Here is a 14,622-nt window from a genome sequence, read left to right as displayed (position 1 = left end):
TCCGACCAGTAGGTAATGTTGAAATGTATTCTGCTTCTACTTCTTTCTGAACAGATTATCTGATGTTGCTTCTTCCTAATTCCCTTTAACAGAGGAGATGGCAGCTTATCTTCGTTATGTCAGACGATTAGACTTCTTCGAGAGACCAGACTATGATTATCTACGAACAATCTTCACAGAGTTATTTGAAAAGAGAGGATTCACCTTTGATTACGCCTACGACTGGGTTGGCAGGCCAATTGTATGTTGGAGCTGAGTGACATATTCCTTTTTTTCTTGACTGTTGCTCTTTCTATAATGTCCCTTTTAAATGCCAGTTGCATTGCAAGTAATCACTTCATGATGAACTGAGAACACAATATGACCTTTTTGCTGTACATTGAAAACTTTACTGCAAAGCCATATACGTGTTCAAGGCTCCAAACATTTTTCTTTGTTCAAGTTACTAAATGTGTCTTTCCGAACAAGTGGTATTGTAATGTAGGTGCAATTGATGCTCTTGTATTGTGACTGGAGGAATGACAGAATGCATATTTTCTTGGCTCTCCTCCAGAACCGTAGATTGTCAGATATGACCGATTGTAACTGTTTGTGCTCATTTCTACTTCTTTATTAGTATGACTTAGTTGCCTTTTCTCCTTTCCCTTATCAACTAAATTCGCCATAAGATTATTTTCATGTTACATAATCTGTTCCCTGCCTTCAGCCATGTGTGGCAGCATTGAGGAACTTTTCCAGGCTGCAGGCAGATTGTTATCTCCCCACCCTCTAGAGGGTCAAACGTGACCAGTGGGTGAGGGTGGGTGAATCAATCTGATTGCCAAACTCTCCTCTCGGACCAAGAGGGGGTCGAAGAGCAAACCTCATATATTCTGAGGAGACATTTGTCCATCATTACCAGGGGAAGATTAAACCTCCAGGAAGGTGGGGGAGTGTCCAGAACAAGGAGAAGTTCAGAACAGTACTGTGGCATTTACCACATTCATGTAGATGTTAAATATGTGCATTTTAGTGGCCAGCTGGATAGCATGAGATTTCAGGTGTGGCTCTTTGTCTTGAAGCTGTAGGCTACTGGCTGAAAGCAGCAAGCTCATTAATTGAAGATAGGGGGGCAGCATCTGTTTGGTTTCTACTCAAAAATTATCTGCTCTAGTTGTTAAGTCAACGGATTGTTTGAGAGTCACCTGGTGGGTCAATTCTGTTTGTGTGTGTGTTTCTTTTCCAGCCCACTCCAGTGGGGCCCATGCATGTGGAGTCTGGACCATCTGTAACAAGAGACATCCATGCACATAGGGATCGATCATCGATGCAGCCTCTCCGAAATCAGGTTTGTTAGCATAACATTGTTTCAACTATAACTTTCCATTCAAATCTTTACTGAAACCTTAATTTATAAAGAGGGACATACAGAGAAAAGACTGTTAATTCTGTTTCTTGGGTGGCTGGAGTGGTAAGAAGGCTGATTAATTAATATTATCCTGTATTTAAGAATCTTCCCTGTTAATCTGCTTTACTGTATATTTGAAATGAGTGATATATAATGGTGAATGTCAGGCTTTGAAGAAAGGAGAGACTCTTTTTGCAAGATAGGACTTTATTCCCCATTGCAGTATTAGGATGGCTTTAAATCTCTTTACCCATCGCTGTAATGCAATGATCTGCATTTCCACTGCAGCACTGGGCTGAGAAGAGAGGTTTATACTTGGACCTATGATGCGTGTGTATATATCTATAAACTATGTACACATGTGTGAGAGGTTGTGTGACTGCCAGTAGGCTTGGCTAACCTTTAAAATGTTTGATAACAGAGACTTGCCCTGGATTCCCCCCCCCCCCCCATAGGAAGTCCACTTTGGTATTTACTGCTTTTGGCTTCTGTGCAAACGGTTGAGAATAGACTTGTCAAAATTAATACTTCTCCCTTGCTTTGCTTCTCGGCACCCACCCTGCAGCGAGCTGACAATGTGCTTTTTAAAATAAAGCATTGCTTTGCTCTGGTTTACCTTTGCCTTCCCTCCTGTCTTTTTGCTCTGTGCTTGCAAATGCCTATGCAGTCTGCATCAGAACGTCGCGGAGAATGGGAAATGGCACCAATGCGACAAGCCAATGCTTTGTTTCTGCAATCTCACTTAACTTCAGATCGGCATGGGGGATCAGTACAGGTATTGTCCTTCTCTGTTCCACACATCTTTTCTACCGCAGTCACTTTCTTGTAACGTTCATATGCACCACATTCTGGTGCATATTTGGTTGACTTGATGCTTCAGCTAAAATGTGTGAATTGCCTGTCACAAGGTATGAGGCAGCACAGTATGAGAACTTTGTCTGTACTCAGAATATCTCCGGGACACAGATTTCCTCAGTTTGGTGTTGTATGAGAGTGTTTGGTAGGCAAGTGTGATGTCACCATTTGTCTATGTTGATTCTTTAGACAGAGTTTGTTTCTTTTTTCCAGATTTTGTTTTAGTGTCTTCCAGATACTTTTATTTTGTAACTAATATTACCATGCTTATGGTATTTCCACAGTGTCTTAGAAACAAATGCTATAAATACATGTATCGGGTAGAACAAAGTTATAAATAAGGTGTAATTATCATTAAAGAAAAAAATAATAATTTATGTAGCTAGAAAGGGGGAGAAAGAGGAAAGTAGAAGTTTAGAACTATTCATAAAGCTATTACCTTTATTTTCTTAAGAGTTAAATTTCACTCAATAGCACAATAGGATTTACTCTTTCTTGTATTCTATTATTCTGTACCAGGAACTTTATTTATTATTGACTGTTCATTTATTGTTGACAACTTCATTGGTTGATCCCTAGTGTTCATCTCATCCACTTTGTCCGTGCCATGCGTGATTTTATACAACTTTGTGATTTCCCCACCCACTTACTCACTTTTTAAAAAGTAAACTAAAAAGCCTCAAACCTTGGGAGCAAAAAGTTTCAGACCAGAGGACCCAGAAAGGCAGTTGTTCTGAGACTTCAGTGGAATTACATGACAACCTCCCTGCAATAAATAGATACATGAGTATGCAGAGTCTGTTTTAGAACTGAGAGACAAGAAATCTGAAAGTGGCCAGGATAATAGAAGCAAGTTGAAAATAGGCAATAAGGAAATAGATGAGAATTTGTGGAGAGTATACAAGGAGGCTGCTGCTGTCTGGTATCTGGCTACAGCTACCCTGATATATGCTTCTTCCTCTTACCAATCAGAATTGCTTGAACATTTGGTAAAGAGAAATCAGTGCTTCTAAGGTAGTGTTGAAAATAAGCAAACAAAACTAATAGCCCACAGATTCTTAGTAGTCCATTTACCTTCATACATGTGAAAAAAGCAAAGCAAAGCAAAATCCTTAACCGCCCCCCTAAGCAGAGCAAAACTTGTGGACAGACCATGTGCTTCACATGTAGGTCCCAGCTTCAGTCGTTATTTCACTCTGTAGTTGGAGTGTGTATGTTATACATATAGAGAGAGAGAGACAAGCCATCACTCCTCAGACAGTTTTATACAGGCAAACTTTGGTCATGCACACTATACAGTATGTATATTTTGACTACCTGCACTGCTTTCTTTCTTTTTGATGATGCTTCCACTGATTATTTCAGAGCACTGTGGATCTTCTCTGTCACTGGAACCCTCTTGATCCCAAATTAGGCTAGAGGTGTAAAAATTAATGCCTTAAGAGTCATAAACTAGTAGTCTGCAGAATTCATTCTATGTCTCACACATTTTTAAGTATATCCTAATCAGAAAAAAAGTGCTAGAATGTTTGCAGAGAACTTACAACCCAGGTCATAGAATGAACTTCCTTTCTGAGCACCAAGTTTCCTTTTCACTTAATTTAATGTGCCAATGCGTGTGACACAAACCGGGGCTATGTTTTCATATTAATGTCGGGGCTTTGTTTCTATTTTTTTAAGGTGGTAAACTCGACCAATGGTGAGTTGAACATCGATGAACCAACAGGAGCACCTTCCAATGTACAAATTGCAGCACGTACTGAGGTGGAAGTAGTGGAGGAAGCTAAGTATGTTTGCCGTGAAAGCAGTTTCCCCCCCGCATCATTTGTGTGTCAGATCAGTTTGTGTGTTCTTGTGTTTGATGCCTATATCCATAACCTGCTATCAGATGCTTTGTTTTTGCATGTTATCCTTAGTGCTGCTGCTGATGGTACAGCTTCTTTTCACTTGCACTGCCCAGGTAATGTTGCTGTTGGCCAGAGCATGCATTGCAAATTAGTATTTCAGAAGAATTTGCAAGTGGCATGTATAGTAAACATCCTCTGAGTTAGGGCTGTAGTTTCTGTTTGTCAAACTGTATGCGCATAACTAGCGCTGGGGTTGCAGAAGGCAGAGTCCCTCTTATCCCTCATTCTTGAAGTCTGAGCCTATGCAAGTTTAGGTTAACCTGTCAGACTGTGAGTAACTCCTTTTTTTGCTATGGAAACACGTAAGGTAACTTTATAAGCTGCCTGCTGAGTGTTGCAAGGTATTTTGTTGAGGGAATAATGCCTTGGCTGTTTTTCCATCTCCACCATCCGGTGGCACTTTGCATGATCTTCTACCATTACATGAACCATGATGTGGAATCTTCTCTAGGTAATCAGCAGTCCTCTTTTCTTTATAAATGAAGTCAGCACACACCTAATGCATTATGGGAAGGAGGTTCCACAAAGGCTTCATAGATCAAGGCATAGCAGATTGACTGACTTGTCTTGTGGCTACTGAATGTCTCAGCAATCATAGGCTTCTTGGCAAGCATTGTGATTCTTTATTTCCTAGGCTGGAAATAGCCTAAAATTGCTTGTGAGAAAAGCAAGTGTATGCAATACCTCTAATTGTGCTTCAGGTGTGAATCTTCAGCTGAGAAGTAGTTGCCTAGCACTCCATTACCCAAGAAATGTGTTATCGTTCTGCGAACATTTCTGTCTTCAGCCATAAGGAGAGCTTCATAGCTGCAGGAAATGCAGGATTTGAATGTATTTAAATAAAATTGAGTGGTCCTTGTGGCAAACTTAATAATTGTGTTTTGCATTCCCAGCTGAGCCTCTGTTCCTCTGCAGGGGAACAATATATTTCAGCAGATGGGGGTGGGATGAGATATTAACTACTTTGGATATTTATTGTTATCTGATACAGAGCTTTCTGCCTGAGTTTCTTTCGACAGCAGACTAGCTTCCACCAAGTGCTGCTCAAGTGAACTGGGCTTCGGTACTTGTACTTCGCTTTGGATGCTAGCTTTCAATAAATTGTTCAGCTTGTTGCTCTATGCAAGGCAGCCTTTGCTTTGGTGCTACAGCATCAGCTTAGTTAAGTTAGGCCATGTCCATGGAGCCTAAAAATTAAGACTCCAGAATGTCCCCAAGGACATACTCTCCTGTGGTGGACTTGTTGCTGCAGCTGTGACAACGGCAATATCTCTGCATGCTAACTTGAAAATAAATCACAGTACATTCATTGAGGTTTTTTACTCCCTAGTAAGCATGCTTGGGATTGCCCCCTTAGTGGGAGATGCCACTAAAATACCATTACTGACTTTGATTTTACAGCTGAGCTATGTGAATAATTGTTTTCTTCTGCAGCAAATAAGAAAGTTAGGGACATTTAATGTTGACTGTGGAATTGGGGAAGGTCCTGTGGTTACAACACGGTGTACCATATCTCCTCTGCACTTGACCTTTCCATGGAAATTGCACATTCAAGCTTTACCCACAATTTCCTGGGTATGCTAAAAGTTTCCAAGACATTTGAATTCACACAGACTTCTAGTCAACATGATACTTCAGTTGAAAAGTACAGCTATTCAAAGGAAATGACTGATACCACAATCTTATTAATTTCATAGGGCTTAGGGGCAATTAATTATGTATAGAACTGATGGGTGATGTTGTGTGTGTGTGTGTGTTTAACTTGTATAGTAAAATTTGGAAAGCTGAAAAAGGCGTTTCAGTTTTACTTTCCTCTAGACAAGATGCTGTCTCTTCTCTTTCCTCACTCTGCCTTTTACTCTTCCTTTCTGCCTGTTCATCTCCCAGCCATGGATGATCTTTATTTACTTATTAAGCCATCAACTTCTAACAGACCATTCAAATGTTGTCTACCTCAAGCTGTGTGACTTCGTTATTTTTTAAGCCTGCTGTGTCTGTGTGTCTCCAGACTTATTCTTGCTAGTGAAGCCTTTCTGTCTGCTCTTTTTTTTTCTTGCTGTGAATCTCCTGCTCGAATAATATAAGATCTCTTTGTGAATTTCTATCCAACCTTTTTCTATTTTCCTCCATATGCAGAATTCCCTAGTTTTGTCATTCATCAGTTTCTGTATCCTTCATATATATATGAAAGATGCTCACTACCTTCAATCATGCAACCTGATCTCTTGATCCATCCTTTCCTACCTCTGATTTCTCTCTCTAGCTATCTTCATTTGTTCTGTGCTGCCTAGTTCCTTGTTGTGGGCTTTCAGACATACAAATATTTCTCAGTCCTTATTTCCTCCTTATATTCATCCTTTCCCCACTTTCAGCTGTCATCCAGTACCTTTCAGTGCAGAATTTGTTGAGCATTCCGTATGATCATGTTTACCTTTTGACCTCCAACTCCTTCCTTTACTCTTTTCAATCTGATTTTTGCTAGATTAACTTCACTGAAACTGCTTTTACCAAAGTTTTCAATACCTTCCTCTGGCCAAACCTTAGAGTAGCTTTCATTCTATTTAAACAATCTGGTACTTTCAACCATGTCAACTTTCCCTTAAATATGTTGTTTTTGCCGTTCTTGATCCTCTTTAACTTCTTTTTTCCTTTTCCTTTATCTCATTCCCTGGCTCATAATATGCTCTACTTCCATTCAAAATGTAGCCATTTGCCTCTGGTTGCTTGCATTTAGCTCTCATTGCTTGTGCTTACTACTCTTAAACAGATAAAAATTCTCCCTTTTTAAAACTTGTGATTATCAACTTCTAATGAATTATTTTATTCTAATTGCATTGCTAACAACTCCTGTATCCCAAACTAAACAACATGGTAAGAATTCAGATATCAATCTTAAGAACCTAAGAAGAGCCCTACTGGATCAAAACAAAGACCTATGCAGTCTAGCATCCAGTTTCTCATAGTAGCCAATAAGACGTTTATGGGAAGCCCATAAGTAGGACATGCGGGCAATAGTCTTTTCCTGCTGTTGTTTTTCAACAGCTAGTATTCAGAGGTATGTTGCCCCTGATTCTCAGAGGTAGGATCTTTTCACTCAGATACTTCCTCTCCTGACTACCTGTCCCTACTTCTGTTGCTGGCAGAAATTTGATATTTTCCCAATCTCCCAAGACTGCAAACTTGCGGACATGGAATGCTTCCCTTTCTTGTTGTCTTGATACTGCTACTGTTTCCACCTCTAAAACTATTTTAAACCATCATCCATGGTATTGCATCCTCTTTCTGCTGGCTACCATAGCTGAAAGTCACCCATTGTCTTAAATCTCTTTTCCAGCTTCCTTTCCACACCAGCTTTGTCTTTTGTAGCCTTTAAATTTAAAGGCTCTCCATTATTTTGCTCCAGACCATAAGCTCATTTGATGTTGTCCAATCTATTTTGGTTTCTCTTCCACATTTTCCACTGTCCCCTATGTTCTGCCTAAGTTAGACTGTAAATCCTTTGTGTCAGAAGTGTTACTTCTGCTTTCTCCAGCACATGCTGAAACTTAAATAACACAGTAGTGGTGGTGGTAATAATTTATTTCCAAGGGATGTAGGGAGACTAACTCCTTCTCAAAATGATAAATGAAGTTAAGGAAATGTAGGGGTATTGTTTTGATCAGTTGCCATGTTCCATCAAAGCACTTAAGGTATTTGCATTTGAGCCTTTTTAGCCAGCTATCTCTAGAGTTTCCTTGCAACTTAAAAGGTTCAGAAACCTTCTTGCTGCTCCTATCTGCCAAAGTCCTCTAGAGCACATTCCCGTCAATGATGATTTTCTGATGCTCTAACATAGTTGTCCTAGACAGTTGTGAAAACTTTGTCTCAAAGCAACAATCCCTTGTGATAGCTCTTTCCTGGTTAGTTGCAGAAGGTTCAGGTGGAACCAGGTTTGACAAGGCAGGTAGACGTCGTGTGTATCACAGATCTGCACTGCATGTTTGCATGACTTGCCATGACATGCTTCCATCTCGCCTCTGAACTAATGTCTCCCTACCTTTCTGTGTTTTTATTTGTCTTTCTTTCTTTCTCCTCACACTGTCTGTTGTAGCTGCCTGAAAATGCTCAACTTGTGGTGAGTCACTCTCTCTGGTTCACATACAAGGGGGCGTGAACCAGACTAGGCCATGATTGGCCAAATCAAAATGAAATTAACGGAAGGGGTGGGTGAGCTGCTCAGAGTCCTTGGACTGTCATCCCTAACACACCAAACACTTGTCTTTTAAGTTTTACTTGGGTGAACAAATACTTGAAGTTAGGAAGTGCTTAGAGCTAGAGGCAATAAATTTCCTATGCAATTTTCTCTCTACTTGCACACTTTTGTCAGTTGTCAGATTTTTGTGGCAGAGGCACAACTGTCCTGAAAGCATTGCACTTGCTACAGAGCTAGAGTTCTGCTCTTTTCAATCCTGATTTCTGTCAGCAGCTTCATGGTAAAAATGTGGCTTGGGTGGGTGTTGCCCTTTGCTTGGTATTTCCAGAGCTAGGCTCCTACAGTAAGAAAATAGTATTTATTCTGGACTGGGAACCAATAAACTATTTTCTGAACTACATCTAGGCTGCTTATACCAGGCACAGATCAAAGTACTTGACTTCCTGTGGCTTCCTGCAGTTTGTAGGGAAGAGTTAGTTTATAGCTTCAGCTTGTAAAATGGTGCCCTCCAGGTGTTTTGAACTCAGATGTCTGTCGGCCAATGGTCATACTGTATTCTGAAACATCTGGAGGGCACCAGGTTGTGGAAGGTGGGTTAGAGCTTCATATTTTGTTGTAGAGGGTGAGGATAGGACAAGGAGGCAACCTATGTGATGCGGGTTGTTTGCAAGTTGGAGAAAAGCTACTACTCTCACCATTGTGATTATCGCTGATACTTGTTTTTATGTGTGCCCCAAACTGCAGCTGTTCTCTCAAACAGTGTGTGTGAACAAAAGGCATCCATAATGTTTCATGCCAGAGTATAACCTTGAATGCACATGAGTCCACTCCCTTACTGAAGATAAGCAGGTCTGGGTCTGGTCCTGTATGGATGACCACCTGGGATTCTCATGTGTTGTTCCCCAACAGAGGAAAGGCAAGCTAGGGTACAAACATTTTTACAATTCTGTCTTACACCTATTTTGAGCCCTGATGGGGCCAGAATAAGCAAAAGTTTCCTTGTCCGAGCTGCAGAAACCAAGAGTCACAGCTGAATGGCTATGGAGATAGGTTTACTTGCTTTCTGGCTAGTTTTGAGGGTCACTTAGACATGGCAACAAGGGGTAAAACCTCCCCTATCTGTCCTGATGCACCAAGCTTACCAACTCCACTCCTCCTCCTTTCTAGCTGGGCTCTCATAGTTGTAAAACACTACATGCTCCTTTCTGTGTAAGAGGTGTCGCCCTCATACATTTTAACCTGAACCCTCTCATGAAGAAATGATAACCTTAAGGTTTTATTGCAGTGATGTCTGTAATGCTGCTGCAAATGGCTAAACAAATTGTTACCTTTCTGAGCAGTGATGTGTGATTTGGGGCTAGGGTCCACAAAGTTTATAGTCGCCACCAATCCCACTCCTGTATTTTCTGTCTTCTCTTATTGTGTGGGATATGGAGAAAGTAGGGGTCCTGCTCTTTCTTTTCTGCTTGAAAAATGCAGTGGAGAGGAATCTGTGTGGTGTTGGGTGTCCTACTCACCAAATGGGCAGGGGACACTCCAAGAGGGTGACTTCTAGATGCTCTTTGGAAGAAATGGTAACGTAGATTAGTGTCTCTCTCTTCTCCGGGGCTTTGTAGAGGAAGGGATGCATTTTTTATGAAATGGGACGATTTCTGTTCTCATCCTGAAGCAAAGTTCTTAATCCGAGGTACTATTTCTGGGTTAGCAGAGTCTGTAACCTGAAGTGTCTGTAACCCAAGGTACCACTGTATATGGAACGAAAGCAGCCAAAGGAAGATGGCTAATTCAGTTTGTAGAGCATGCAACTCTTAATCCCAGAGCTGTGGGTTCAAGGCCCACTCTGGACAAAAAGATTCCTGCATTGCAGGGGGTTGTACTACTAGATGATCCTTGTGGTCCCTTCCAACTCTACAATTCTATGATTCTATGCTATTGTCAAATAAACTATAAAGGTTATTGCATAAAACATCAAATTCAAAGTTTAAAAGTCAAGGTTAATGAGGCACTTCCACCAGGGGAAGAAATTACTGTTCTAACCCATGAAATCTAGAGCCCTGAGAATATTTTGGCTGCTCTGTTCCTTCCCCAGCTTATATGTCTTTTGTACACATGTTTCTTTCTTATAAGGACCTGCTACTGTTGTAGCTGAAAGAAAGGGCAGATAACTGTTGCATACCTTGTAGTGGAGAAAAATGGTAGTAATCTTAACAGGTTTGGGGTTGAAATCATGAGCCCTTTCCTGAAGGAAGTCTCATTTGCCTGTAATCTCTGTTGAAAACACAGCCTGTTGTAATTGCGTTTGTGAATTGCATCTGCGTTGATGGCACTGGAGAGAGAGAAGATTGAGATTGTTAGAGTGAAAAGTAGAGTCGAGTCATGTTTTAGCTCAGGTTCCTGTTGCTTTGCAGTACCTTTGCTTCTGATCATGTATTCATTGCAAGAGGCAAATGTTACTAATGTAGCTTACATTCTGCAATAATGGATTGCTTATCTCCAGCTGCTACTGGTAATGATTCCTGCTCCCACAACAAAATAAGTTAATTATTGGAGTGTGTGAAAGAACAACAGAACTCTCACAACCCAACATTCAGTCCTGTGTGTGTTCTGTCCTGGAGAACAAATGCCATTCTTGAGTTTTGACTGTTGGGTGTTAAAATGGTCCTCTTTCAGACTTTTCTAGTACATTCGTACCTTGGTTGTTGAACGCCCTGGAACTCGGGATGTTTTGACTCTTGAATGCCGCAAACCCGGAAGTGATTGTCCCGGTTTGCAAACGTTCTTTTGGAACCCGAACGTCTAATGGGGCTTTTGCGGCTTCTCATCAGAAGCCACAGTTTGGTTTTTTAACGTTTTGGAAGTCAAACAGACTTCCAGAACTGATTCTGTTCGACTTCGAGGTACAACTGTAATTGGGGCATCTGTATGCATACCAAATTTCTACTTCTGGGTGGTATGCAAGTACTTTTAACTATTTTGGGCTATGCTACATGGCCTCTATTTTTAGAGAGTTGTACAAGTGTCCCCACTTTAGGACCTAGAGTGTCTTGAGCTGAATGCTATTATAAACAGGCTAGGATAAACATGCCTATTGAATTCACTACTAGGCATGAATTTTCCAGTAGTTTTAGGCTGTGTGTATTTTACTTTACCTTTTCACGGGTATATTCCTTGTGTACCGTTGCCCCTTCTTCAAGTTATTTTCAGACCTGGACTATATATATGCCAAATATTTACTCTGTCATCAATGTGGAAGTAGTTTGAGCAAATAGTCATGTTTGGACTATGATTGTGGATTAGGCCATTATTGAAGTCTGGTTGGCCGAATGGAACATGGATCTCCATGGATAGAACATGGAGATGCTGATGCTTATATTTTTCCTTCCTGATCTGACTATTGCAGAAGGCTCCTGATTAAACTGTAGGCTTTCATATCAGATGCATATTCATTCATTTCTATCTGTAGCTACCTTTTTGTTTTAAATATAAACTGTACAAACAAGCAGGCTCGTAAAATACAATAGTCTATATCCAGTGTTCTCTGTCTGCTAGCGCAAGGATGAGTTTTAATGTTGCACAACAGGTGAATCCCATGCAACAACTGCACACGTGGAAATTCATTGCACAATATATTGTGCTGTCTGTCATGCAACGAAGTTACCAAAGGGCTGCGTATGCATTCTCTGATTCAACAACATTCTACTGGTGCAAAACATTTCACCAGCAGGGCAAGTATCCTGCTTAGTGACTTTAACTTGGCACTGCATTGCATACAACCCAGTGTGTATATATTCCCCCCCCTAAAGAGGTATAGATAGCAATAGATGTGCACCATAAGGTGTACCATAAAGTCCATGGTTATTAGCAGTTCTGTAGTCTTAAGACATACTTGGCCACACCTGACTCTTTAAGGGGTGTGTGTATGTGTGTGTTTTAAGAGTTCAGAGTTCCTGAGTATGTATCTGCAGTCTTTTGAGCCACATCATGTGCTGTTGCTTTTGGAATAGCTCCCCACTGCAGCTGTAGGAAGGGCACTTTATTTATTTCTTATTTGCCTACTTCTTCAAACCAAAATATCGTAAGTGGTTTACACAAAAAATAAAATATCATAAATACTCTGTGTGTGCTTCAGAGGGTCTCCCCTTCTAAACATAAGCTGCCTGGGGGAACTTCTCTTAACCCTGTGCCTGGTGTCTGCCTGTAGCAGGACAGAGTGTGTGACGTTGGAGATTTCAGCAGGAGTGCATCTCTTACACTTGTGAGAATATCTCGGATTAGGGCCAACCTGCATTCCCTACAAACTTAAGTAGCTTAAGTAGCTTCCTCCCCTGGCTTTGTTTGCTGAGTTCTTGCTGGGGTCAGAGTATATGATTCTGTCCATTTGTTTCTGGGCGGTGGAGAACTTGACACTTGGCAATGGTGGATCACTAGTCTCACTGTCCCAGGGAATTTTACCCACAGTTCAAGAATTTAGTCTTAGATCACCCTTTTGTAACATTGTCTGATCCTTTAAAAGAGAGGAAAACTATGTTAGATATCTGTTTGCTACCAAACCAAACGTGTGCAATAGGCCAGCCCTGCACCTGTTTTGGACTACAACTCCCATTTGGCTGGGGCTGGTGGGAGTTGTAGTTCAAAGCAACTGCAAGACCCCAAGTTGGGAAATGCTGCAATAGGCTATGGAACTAAAAATCCAAGGCTATCCTGTTGGTGGTGTCCCCTACTGCCCTACCTTATTTTGTAGGTTATATCCCTTGGAGGCATTTGACCCTCCTCTCATATTTGGGCAGCATTTAAAATGCTAAAATACCTTAACAAGCAATCTGTCTGCCAGCCTGTATTTACTGTCTTCAAAATATTATCCTCTACTTCTGTTACTGTTTAGGAACAAGTTGGCTTACAAAACTAAAAAATAAATTCAAATAAAAACACACACACAAACGCAGTGTCACTTAAGCAGTTGGGCATCTGGGAGCCCCTATAATTAAACCCATTCCAAAGTTTTGCTGAATAACAATTTCCACCTAGCCGTTAAAAGTCCTAGGCTGTTTAGGTCTTGATAGGGTAAAACCAGCACTTTAAATTTTGCTCAGAGCAAACCAGAGAAGTTAGTGAAGTTTTTTGCTGGCAGCAATTTGCAGAATATTTGTGCTGTCTGGCAGCATTGCAACATCATTATCTATCTGGGGAGTAGTGTGTGTGTTTAGAAATATGCAAATGGCTTTGCATTATGATGCTGGCCTTCTAGCATAATTGGTGCATTTTATTCAACTTCTGTGTGTTTTTCTACGTACCATGCTCAGTCATAATATTTTGGTTGGACTGGACAAGCTGCATATTTCAAAAGTGTACATCTTCCATTGACATGAGTGGTAGGCCATTGTTATTTATTAGCATTTATGGAAACATTTGCATTGCATTAAGAGCTGATACACACACCCATTTTCTTAAGTGGGAAAGTCAGAACTGGGGTAAATCTCCTTGTATTATTTCTGAAAAACCATGTTCAGGACGTGGTTAGCCAGAAATTTTACAGTATAGTGAATTTCACAAGACGCTTTTGCCATGTGACTATTGGGAGGGGAAACCATTTTATGGCAACTCCTCCACCTTAGAAATTTGAGGTGTTGGAAACATTAGAAGTAATCACTAGCATATCTACTTCTGCCACTTGTTTGTATAGATGGAAACAATGAATGTAGGAAATAGGTGTTTTTAAGGAATATATCGCGTATTCCATCAGTCTTTGTGACTCTCTCTCTCTGTCTCTGCTTCATTTCATAGTGAATTAATTTCATAGGTGAAGGCCACCCAGTGTCCACTCCAGGCTTCTCATAAGAGACTGGTTTGTCTGGTTCTGTCAACCATCCAGCCTGTGTCATCTGTAATGGAAGCCATCTGTGCAGCATAAGTCACCCTAGCTTCATGCATGCCTCCCAGGTTTTACAGATCAACTTCCTTCACTTATGTTGTTCATTTTATCATTGATTAAAATACACCATGTCAAAACCTAGATATGTCACCTTCCTGTTTTATTATAGAGTTGTCTTTTCTCTCTGAGGTTTTATCCACTAATGAGATCACATGCCTTATATGGGGCTACCTATGCAAAGTAAATCAAATTGTGTACTCAAGGATTCAGATTTTACACCTAAAATTAATTATGGAAAATAAGCAACTCTCTATAGCAGATTAAGTTAGTTCGATCTTTCAAGATGCAGATTTTCTGTGAATAATAATTTTCTAGTAAGGTCTGTGTTACAGAAATTTTGGTTAGGTAAACA

At 40.6% G+C, this 14,622-nt stretch overlaps 1 protein-coding gene across 16 annotated transcripts in view; it reads left to right on the top strand.

Moving 5' to 3' along the window:
* Positions 1-14,622, top strand: part of CSNK1G1 (casein kinase 1 gamma 1) — a 51,550-nt gene that overhangs the window by 27,391 nt on the left and 9,537 nt on the right. For 5 of the 16 annotated variants that reach the window (XM_083586801.1, XM_083586800.1, XM_083586787.1 and 2 more), the window contains exons 9-12: positions 93-241; positions 1,226-1,327; positions 2,055-2,162; positions 3,923-4,029. In XM_083586801.1, coding sequence (XP_083442927.1) covers positions 93-241; positions 1,226-1,327; positions 2,055-2,162; positions 3,923-4,029 — 466 coding nt within the window. Of the gene's footprint in view, positions 1-92; positions 242-1,225; positions 1,328-2,054; positions 2,163-3,922; positions 4,030-4,850; positions 5,024-8,239; positions 8,283-14,122; positions 14,352-14,622 lie in introns of those variants that run through there. The other 11 variants (XM_083586791.1, XM_083586793.1, XM_083586792.1 and 8 more) reach the window with 6 other exon arrangements.

This window comes from Podarcis filfolensis (assembly GCF_964270895.1).
Source record: "Podarcis filfolensis genome assembly, chromosome: 14".
Taxonomy (NCBI): domain Eukaryota; kingdom Metazoa; phylum Chordata; class Lepidosauria; order Squamata; family Lacertidae; genus Podarcis; species Podarcis filfolensis.
The sequence above is the reverse complement of the archived record's forward strand: the minus strand, read 5'-3'. Positions and strand labels throughout refer to the sequence as shown.